This window comes from Chaetura pelagica, unplaced genomic scaffold (genome assembly GCF_000747805.2).
Source record: "Chaetura pelagica isolate M959 unplaced genomic scaffold, ChaPel_1.0 scaffold32, whole genome shotgun sequence".
NCBI classification, from domain to species: Eukaryota; Metazoa; Chordata; class Aves; order Apodiformes; family Apodidae; genus Chaetura; species Chaetura pelagica.
This window is the reverse complement of record NW_009952368.1, coordinates 1,692,414-1,702,864: the sequence shown is the minus strand read 5'-3', so window position 1 is coordinate 1,702,864 and position 10,451 is coordinate 1,692,414. Positions and strand designations below refer to the sequence as shown.

Genomic DNA, 10,451 nt, shown 5'->3' with positions numbered 1-10,451 from the left:
AAAAATGGAAGGGAAAAAGGAAAAATAAGAATAAAACCTGGAAAAAAAATAATCTGGCCACAATATGTGCCTTGTAAACCTGTGTCCTTCACTTTCATGTGCCAATATGGTAGTCCCTGCACTCCCACGGGCAGCCGGGGTGTCCACCAGCGCCTCCAATTTGTATTTTTTCACCAATTCTGTTTTTGTTCTTGCCAATTTTTGGCATTTGGGGGAGAATTCTGTTTCTGGTGCTGTCACTGATTTGGGGAGGGCATGGGAGGAGTTACTCCAGTGAGTCACTGTGGTCCAAGCTGAGGTTGGTGCTGGGCGCTGCTGGGACGCCACCAGGCTCTTCCTCCAGCTCTTCCTCCTCTTCTTCCTCTTCCTCCATCTCATCCTCATCTTCCTCATCCTCCTCTTCTTCCTCAGTGCCGTCAAGGGAGTCGTCATGGGCTGCCAGCATAGCCTGCTGCATGGCCATGGTGGCTGTGGCTGATGAGAGGGGTTGCAGGTTGTCCATGCTGAGTGAGCCTGAAATTAAAAAAAAAAAAAAAAGGATTCTCGAGCTAAGACAAAAAAGACAAAAAAGTGCATAAACTCAGACTGTCACTGATTTGGGGAGGGCATGGGAGGAGTTACTCCAGTGAGTCACTGTGGTCCAAGCTGAGGTTGGTGCTGGGCGCTGCTGGGACGCCACCAGGCTCTTCCTCCAGCTCTTCCTCCTCTTCTTCCTCTTCCTCCATCTCATCCTCATCTTCCTCATCCTCCTCTTCTTCCTCAGTGCCGTCAAGGGAGTCGTCATGGGCTGCCAGCATGGCCTGCTGCATGGCCATGGTGGCTGTGGCTGATGAGAGGGGTTGCAGGTTGTCCATGCTGAGTGAGCCTGAAATTAAAAAAAAAAAAAAAAAGGATTCTCGAGCTAAGACAAAAAAGACAAAAAAGTGCATAAACTCAGAAAAACCTTGTACCCAACCTGTAGAGTGTCCCACCTGCCCCAGCCACTCCCCAAGGTCTGACCCTTAATTTTTTAGCTCATGTTATCTTCACTAAGTAACAAGAACCTCTCATAGTTTCTGTGAAGCAGAAGAAATTTCATTAATTAGATGCCCAAATCAGGCGGATCTTCTATTCACCATCTGTTTATTTCCACTCTCCTGTCCCTTCATCTTCTTTCTTCTCAACTTGTCTGGTCCATCTGCTCTTTTCACCTTCCCTTCATCTTCTGTACTCCATTTTCATAATCTCCTCTCTCTTTATCATCTTATCTCATCTTATCTGTCCTCTGATTTTGATCCTCTCTATTGTTGCCTTCATTTTCATCATCTGTTCATCTTTTCATATTTTCTTTACCCATCTTGACTCATCCATCTTCGCATCTTGACTTTTTTTCATCTTTTTTTTCATTTTATCTCCTTTCCCCTTCTGCCCCTCTGCCCCCTCCCTAGCACTTCAGGAAATAGCCCAGGTGATCCCTCATTGTGGATGATCCTTGAGGGCTGTTCCTATGCCAAGGAGATGGCAATGCTCCATTGCCAGAGCTGTTGTGATGGCCAACTGGAAGAACTTTCTTGCGTGGGTCACCTCTCCAACATGTTTTCCCTCACAGCGACTTGAAGGGCTCTAGAAATCCTTAATTGCCAATTAAGGCTTGTCACCGTTTGACAGTGGCTACTGCATCCAGGTTTGTCCTTACCATCAGGATTTGTTCCCGAATTGCCACCCTGCTGCTGCAGGACCCCAGTGGCAATGGAGTTGGGCCAGAACCGCTGGGTGGGCCGGTGTTGAGATTTTATTTTCTTGGCTTTGGGGGCTGGGTCCGGGTTGCTGGCATCAAGCATTGGCTGCAGGATGCGCCGCCGGGCATTTATGAACCTTTCCAGGGAAAAGAGAGATCATTCAAGCAGCCAAGAGTCATCACACTCATATCGTTACACATTAATTTCAAGTTAAAACAATAATTCAAGGAGTTTCAATATCAAGCCCTTTTGGCTGCATCGGCCAAAAAGCTGGGGTTTTTTACCCTATTTTATTGGTGTGTTTACCCTATTTTATTGGCATGTTACACCATTGCAGTAACTTTTCCAGCTGTGTGTTAAAAGCTGCTATATGCTGGGCTTGCCAGGATAGGGCACTGAGACATTGCAAAAGAATGCCCACAATTAAACGCATCTGAGCTCATCTTCCAGAAATCATCCAGAATCCCAGAAACTGCCCATGTTATCCCCCAGAAAAGCATTATATAGCACCAAAATAGCATGGAAAAGATCTTGAGAGCAAGAAGACTGCAGAGGCTACCAACACACTCACCAATTGTTGACTTGCAAGAGGGTCAGGTTCGTTTGGGCAGCAATTTGCCTCTTCTCATCCTCTGTGGGATAGGGGTGCTGGAAAAAAAAATAATTAGAATGCAGCAAAATAATGTCCCCATTTTTTCCATTTTACAACCCCAAATTTGGTGGCTTCTTGAATTTGCAAGGCTTAAGGTGGCATCTGAGAGCAACAGTTTCCTTAGTGTCCTTAGGGTTTTTCCAAGACTTTTCCTTGAAGGAAAATATATTTTTGTTGTTATTTGTTTTACTGATTTTCTAACAACAGTTGTTATTAAAGGTGGGATTTAGTCTTCAAAACCTGCTGTCACCCACAGCGTTCCTTATGTGCATTAAACACCCTGGAATACCTGCCCTAGGAGGCTACTAGCACTCAAAGCTCTATCAACTCCCTCCCAGCTGTGCTAAAGTCGTCCTTTCCAACCCCAAAAATTAAAATATCAAACCAGCCTTGCGTGTCATTTTTTTGGACCCCCAAGCTAGTGTTGATTCACATGACTTCTTTTCTGGCTGTTTGCCCTCAAACATGCGTGAGTTCCTTGACAAAACCACTCAAAGTCAACAACCATCCCAGCAGGGCCTCAGGGATGCCAAAGTGATTAAAAATGGCTCTTTTATGGCAAAAATATCTCTATTTTTGGCAGATTTTTTCCAAGATTCCTTCTTCCTGCTCGTGCTACAAAACTCCCAAACCCAATACAACAATGAATCAATGCTGTTAAGTTAAAAACCACATCATCTATGACACCAGATGGTGAAGCCCACGCTTGGGGAAGCCCAAGCATCCTCTGACCATGAGGACCTGGCTGAGAGCAAGTCTAACAGTCCAGCAGAAGAATAATTTATTTCAGTTTTTCAATACAGTTTTGGAAATTTCACACCATATGGTTTTCCTAGCACCTGGCAGAAAATAGTTCTTCGGTTTCAGGTCTTCTAAATCCTTCTGCTTTCGAACCTGCAGTCCAGCCCTCCAAAGGGTATGGGAGGTGCATGATGCAGCTAGGGATGGCAGCCCAACACAGATGCTCTTGTCCTCAACGCAAGAAATCCAGGATTTCCCATATACAAAAAAAGGGTGGAAAGTTGCCAACCAGCTGCTGCTCCATGACCTGGGTCATGCTTATTCCTGAAATTGCTCCTTGGAGCTGCTGTTTTCTGCCTTGCTGTTTTATCTGTAGGTCTCCCACTCCTGGAGACCCTCACGCAACTCTTTGCAACTAGCTTCTGAGTGGTTTCCTGGACAAATTATTGATGAAAAAGGGGTTTTTTTTTTAGCTTTTTGCCCTTCTTCCAGCCTTGCTGGAGGGAAAGCAGTCTCCTAGCAAAAGAATATCCCTGTTGCTTCCTTTGAACTCCCTCTATCTACCTACTTCTCCAATTGCCAAAAATGGGACAGTGTAGTAGTAGTTATGCATTTCAACTGGTTGCAGATGTGGCCCAGCCAGACCTGTGGGGCAGCTTTCACACCCCAGCATGCTGGAAAAGGGTATTTTGGAGTTGTTAACAGCAAAAACTGCTCCATTTCCTATCTGCAGTAAGTCATGGAAGTTCTCCTCTTGCTTGGTTTGCTTCTTCAAGCATTAAGGGAACATTTTTGCCACCTGCAGTGAAAATGGTCATCCCAGAATATTCCCAAAATAAAATCAAATCCACTTTGTGAATTTAAATATAAATTCAGACAAATCACCACCTTCATTTGTTAATATTGGGGATTTTTTGCCATTTTTTTTTCCAGCTTGAAAGTTTTGGTGGCTGCAGTGCTCACCATGAGATGCTGGAAGAGCCATGAGCGCATTATATTGGTGGCGTGTTTGGGCAGAACACCTCGCTTGTTCTTGGACTTCTTGTCCTCACCATCAAGGAGGGAGGTGAGATCCAGGTTCACCTGCCAGGGAAGAACAAAGAGAGAACTTGCTGAAAACAACGATGTGCAACCCAAAAAATGAGCAAGATTAACCCAAAAAACTGAGTAAAACCAACCCAGAAAATGAGTACAATCAACCCAAAAAGCCAAGCAAAACCAACCCAGAAAATTGGGAAAATCAACCAAAACCCAAGGAAAACTGATCCAAAAACTGACCACAACCAACCCAAAAAACAAGCACAAGCAACAAAAAAATGAGAACAATCTAACAAAGAAATGAGCAAAACCAAATCCAAAAAGGGAGTGGGTGTTAGTGCAAAACACAGGAACTCATAGAAGGCATCCAAACCCCATCCTTTCCCCAAAATTTTTGCATTAAATCCACAATTTCCACCATGATTTCCATTTGCTATCTCCTTTTTTTTTTTTTTTTTTTTTTTTTCTCCAAGGCTTTGCAAAGGGCAATGAGCTTTTTCCCCCTGTGATGGCACCAGCACAGCTGTGGACTTTGGTGCCAATGTCATGACTGTTTTCCTTGGTTAAAGGAGATTAAAGGAGAAAACACTTTAAACTTTAAAAAAATAACAACAACAACAAATATCAAAACAAAAACAAGACCACAGAAAAAACCCCAAACCAAAATATTAATTTCTAAACCCAAGGTTAAAACTCTTTGCCACATTAATCCTTATCAAACCTGTGTTCTTCACCCAGCCGCTTCCCACCATGAGGAGTAACATGCCCATTGAGTGAAAATTTGCTTTTTTACCCCCAAAATAAAAATAAAACATCTTGCTGAAAGAGAAGTTTTACTGAGGTTGCGGAAAGTGAACTGAAATCTCAGCACTTGAGTTTAAAAGGGATTTTTAAAATATTTTTGTTTCCTCAGCTCTTCATTTGCTTTTCCTGGCCAGCAGGTCCCTGAGATTCCCCTGGGCTCCAGTTGCCTAAATCATGCTGGCAGTGCGGGAAGAGCATCCAGAGGTGCTTGTCTGGGGCTCTTTCCCTTTTTTTATTCTTCTCTGTGCATGTGTGTTCCCACCACAGAGGATCTTGCTGCAAGATTTAAGTTGGTGACAGGGAGATATTAAAGAAAGAAATTTTAAAAATCATTGCCCAAGCAATAAAACCTGTCGGGGAGGTGCCGTTTCCAAAATGCTTTTTTTGCAATTTTTTTTTTTTTTTTAGGAGGCTCCTGCAAGTAAATTGGGGAGTTTCAGAAAACAATTTGCATAGGGGGATTTTTGCTGAGCTGCCCCCAGAAAACAGAGTAGCAGAAATTTTTCAAAAATTCCTGGAGAATGAGGGTTTGGAAGAGATAATGAGTTAATTAGGATAGTATGTTGTCATAAATTGATTTCTACCCCAAACTGTCAACTCATTGCAAGCTGTCAGGCAGGGAAACTCTGTGCAGTTATTGGTAACAACAAAAAAGGAATAAAAACAGAGGAGATGGCTAAAAAGTCCCCAAAATTCCATAAAGCAAGGAAAAAAATTAGACTTGCCTGTGAGCAGTGTGATTGCTGTACCAGGCAGGTGATCTCAGATCCATAATATAACAGTAATAATTTATATCATGTGATATGATTGATATGATATGATGTAAGGTAATATAATTAAAGTATTGTGTTATGTTGTTGCATGTTCTGTTCTATTATATTCTGATTACATACTATACTATGATACAATATTAATAGAATATTTAGTAATTGTAATAATTACTATTTTAATTAAGATAATATTTAATTTTTATTATATAAGCATTACTATAATTGGTTAGGTCATTGCTATAACTTTTTGGGCACCCCAAAGGTGCCTAGCAGATGGATTCAATCAATGTTTCTTGCTAATTAAGAATTTAGGATAGTTCCAAGGGTTGAATTTATGGCGAATTGGAGGGTTTGCTTGCTGCGGCAGTGCAAAATAACCCCTAAAATGGCATTTTGAGGTGGGAAGGTCTTACCTGGGTGTTGGGGATCTGCAGGGCACTGGGTGCGATGGTTTGGGCAAGGACCTGGCCCTGCGATGTCACCATCGTCACGGGCTGGTACAAGGCTGCACCTGTGGAAAAAAGGCTCATGGGTACATGGAATCCCCAGATTTGTATCCTTCCCTGGCAGCCCCACCCTCATCCTTACCTGGGACAGCAGGCGAGCCGCTGCCGGCGCTCATGGCCAAGTTTCCCGGCGGCAGAGCGGCCGCTGGCACCACGATGCCCGGCGGCGGGTTGGAGGTGGGTGGCAATGCTGCAGGTGAGCTCTGCAGCATCTCCTGGGGAAAAACAGATCAACAGCTTGAACTTCGAAGACATGGTTTTCATTTCCCCCTGTGGGAAAATTTGCCCTGTTGCTTTTTGTTTGTTTGTTTGTTTTTTACTGCAGGTGGTTTTACAGGTAAGAGATTTTGAAGGAAAAGAAATTTTTCACTTTGTTACAATTGCAAAAAAAGGTGGAAAAATAAGGACTTATGCTTTACAAAGCTCCCACTTAGTATCTCCCCCAAACTCTGCTTATTTGTACAGCCACTATTTCCTATAAGGAAAATGGAGAGGAAAAAAGAGCATGATGCAGAACAGGGATTTCTTCAGTCTTCATATTCCTATACATTTTTACATTTTTTGGTGCTTTGACTGAAACTAGATGAAGCAGCATTTGCTAAAAGCTGGGATAAACACTATGATTCCCCCTTGCCAGAATAACAGTAAAATAATGATAATAATTTAATCCAATTTTATATCATTCTTTGCAGCTTGAAGCTAACTTCTTGAAAAACAGGCTTTTTTTTTTTTAGCCAGAAGCTGTAATTTTTGTATCAGTCCCAGCTCTGGGGTGGCTTTAGCATGTGAGCAGCAATTTTCCTTAATTTGGATGCATTTCTTCAAGAAACCTATTTCTTAGCTTAAGAAAAGAGGATTTCTCAGGACTCGTAACATGAAACGACTCAGGTAAAAGTGACCACACAAACACAGTCAGGTCAGGAAAAGCTATAGCTCCTCTGTTTCGTTGCAGTAAAACCATAAATTTGAACACACAAATAATTATTTTTACATCAAAAGATTATGCGGGTATGTGGTTCAGCTGAGAATTAGAGTGCCCTTGTTGATGTATTCCCCCTTGCTGGGGGGAAAAAATCTGGAAATTTTGCTGCAAGTGTTGTAAATTTTTGCTTCACCTCCTAGACATTCCTGTCCATAGCTAAATTAATTTTTAAAATGCAAATACGACAATAAAATGTACTTTAAAAAATATCTGTTCCCCATCTCCAGCCTTTTGGAGGAAATGAATTTTTCTGGTTGAAAAACTGGGATTGCAAAAATTAGAGAGAGAGCAAAAATTAGTTGCTTTTTCCCACACTTTTGCTAAGTGCAGCTAAAAAAACACAGTGGAAATATTAATATAAAACCAAACGTGTCCTTGGAGAACTTCAAAGAGTTGTCAGATATGGACAGAGACAACCAGAAATTTGGACCAGCCTGGAAAGCTCCAGCTTTCCTCTCTCACCTTTTTTTTTTTTTTTTCCCCCACAATTCCCCAAAAGAAGGGCATCCACCAGAAGACTGTTTTTGGAAGTGCACTGGGAAGAAATAATTTGGGATATTGGAAAAAGGGAACAAGAAATTCCCCACATATAGTGGGCAAAGCTATTTTTAGCAGCATCTTCTGATGGCAAAAAATGGCACTTTTTTGGGTCACATAGAGGAGAACTGTCCCAAGCCCAGCGGTGTAAAAAAAGGCAAAATATTGGAAATTATTAGAAAAAAAATTAAAGAAATTCATGATGTTTCACAGTCGCAACACTACTGTGAAATCAAGGGTATCCAGTGGAAGTGGAGGCTTACAATGAACATTGATAACTCCAAGATTAAAAAGGTATATTTTTAATACTAATTGCCTTGGATGAAAAATATATTATGCTTGTGGTATTGCTGCAGAGGAAAATAGTTTATATTTTAGGACTCAAAGAAGTTGAAATGTCTCCAGCAATTTTGAAACTTGAGTGTAAAACAATGCATCACTAGAGGGCTCTGCAGACCCATATCTCAGCACCAACCTTCTACGGCTCTACCATAAAGCACAATTTCTCCGAATTAAAAGCCCCTTTAGGGAAGGAAAAGACCTGATACATATGGCATCACACAAAAACCCCCACTTTTTTAATAATATGGCAAATTACCCAGTGGCCATGTGTACGTGCTAAAATTTGATGCTCCTTGAGCTAGTGTCCTCCTCGTGCTTTATGATACAGCCATTTATTTTTGGCTGCAAAAAAATTTCCCTCTCATCTTAACTTTGTGAAGTTTATTTGTGCTCGAGTAAAGCTGAGGAAAATTGGAGTTTGGAGAAAAAAGAAACTAGTTTTCCCAGAAAGAGGTGACCAAATTCAAAGTCATGTAAGAAGATCCATAAGTCTCCTTCAGGGATGGAGGGGTGGATGGAAGGACATAGGGAAAAAAAAAAAAAAAGTTGGCTTTAAGTAACAGAAACCCAGGTTTGTCCACAGCACAAACTTGGATAAAGATCTATACAGAGAAATGATGCATTGAATCAGGCCAACCCAACTATCAGCCTCGAACCACCAGCAAGATGGGGAGGAAGACGAAGAAGAAACACCGTCCTGGAAATGCCCATATAAACACTGCCAATCTACTGCAATTCTCTCTCAAAACAAATGCTGAAAAAGGCAAGATTTAATGAAATTTTCAAGTCCCTAGCAGCACTGTCATGCCCATTATGAGTGGCTTTGTGGAGGGTTTTTTCTTGCAAATGAAGTCAATGAGGTGCACTTTGACATCGAAAGAAAGTTGAACTGATTTACTTTAAGCATTGAGTTCCATTGGCTTTTCCCACCCCTTGCCATGCAACAAACACAGAATCACAGAATCACTTAGGTTGGAAAAGACTTTCAAGATCATTGGGTCTACCAAGTCCAGCACTAAGCAATTTCCCCAAGCGCCACATCTAGATGATTTTTAAACACATCCAGGGATGGTGGCTCAACCACCTCCCTGGGCAGCACGTTCCAATGTCCAACAACCCTTTCAGTGAAAAAGTTTTTCCTAATGTCCAGTCTAAACCTCCCTTGGTGCAGCTTGAGGCCATTTCCTCTTGTTCTATCACCAGTTACTTCTGAGAAGAGACCAGCACCCACCTCTTTACAACGTCCTTTCAGGTAGTTGTAGAGAGTGATGAGGTCTCCCCTCAGCTTCCTCCTCTTCAGACTAAATAGCTCCAGTTGCCTCAGCTGCTCCTCACAAGACGTATTCTCAAGGCCCTTCACCAGCTTTGTTGCCCTTATTTGGACACACTCCAGCACCTTGATGTCTTTCTTGTATTGAGGTGCCCAAAACTGGACACAGTACTAGAGGTGTGACCCCACCAATGCCAACTACAGAGGGATGATCACCTCCCTCATCCTGCTGGCCACACTATTCCTGATACAGCCAGGATTCCATTGGCCCTTCTTGGCCACCTGGACACACTGCTGGCCTACTTATTCAGCCACCTACCAATCAGAACATTCAGGTTGCTTTCTGCTGGGCAGCTTTCCCCAGGGTTGGGGAAGAGTGGCTGTATGGGGTTGTTGTGGCCCAACTGCAGGCCTTGTTAACTTCACACAACTGACCTTAGCCAATCAATCTAGTCTGTCCAGGTCTCTCTGTAAAGCCTCCTAACCCTCAGGCAGATCAACACTCCCTCCCAACTTGGTGTCATCTGCAAACTTACTGAGGGTGAATTCTCCTTATCAAGATTGTTGATAAAGATGATATAAAGAAGTGGTCGCAATACTGAGCCCTGAGGAACACCACTTGTGATGGGCCACCAGCTGGATTTAACTCCATTCACCAGTACTCTCTGGGTCTGGCCATCCAGCCAGTGTTTGACCCAGCAGAGTGTGTGTCTGTCCAAGCCATGAGCACCCATTTTTTTCGTCAGAATGCTGTGGGAAACACTGTCAAAGGCCTTGCGAAAGTCCAGGTAGACAATATCCTTGCCCTCATCCACCAGCTGGGTCATCTTGTCATACCTTTGTCTTGATGAGATCAGGTTTGTCAAGCAGGACCTTCCTTTCATAAACCCATGCTGACTGGACCTGATCGGCTGGTTGTTCTGTATATGGTACATAATGGTACTCCAGATCATATGCTCCATGACCTTCCCTGGCAACGAGGTCAGACTGACAGGTCTGTAGTTCCCTGGAGCCTTTCTTGTGGATGGGTACCACATTTGCTACCCTCCAGTCCACCAGTTAGCCAGGACTGCTGGTAAATGATGGAAAGA

At 42.7% G+C, this 10,451-nt stretch overlaps 1 protein-coding gene across 1 annotated transcript in view; it reads right to left on the bottom strand.

Moving 5' to 3' along the window:
• Positions 1-617: 617 nt before the first annotated feature.
• PKNOX2 (PBX/knotted 1 homeobox 2) overlaps positions 618-10,451 on the bottom strand; it is a 31,979-nt gene continuing 22,145 nt past the window's right edge. The window contains exons 5-10 of the mRNA XM_010008097.1: positions 6,312-6,444; positions 6,137-6,234; positions 4,075-4,194; positions 2,290-2,366; positions 1,676-1,854; positions 618-865 (exon numbers count right to left, since the gene is read on the bottom strand). Of these exons, the coding sequence (XP_010006399.1) occupies positions 618-865; positions 1,676-1,854; positions 2,290-2,366; positions 4,075-4,194; positions 6,137-6,234; positions 6,312-6,444 (855 nt within the window). The remainder of the gene's footprint in view (positions 866-1,675; positions 1,855-2,289; positions 2,367-4,074; positions 4,195-6,136; positions 6,235-6,311; positions 6,445-10,451) is intronic.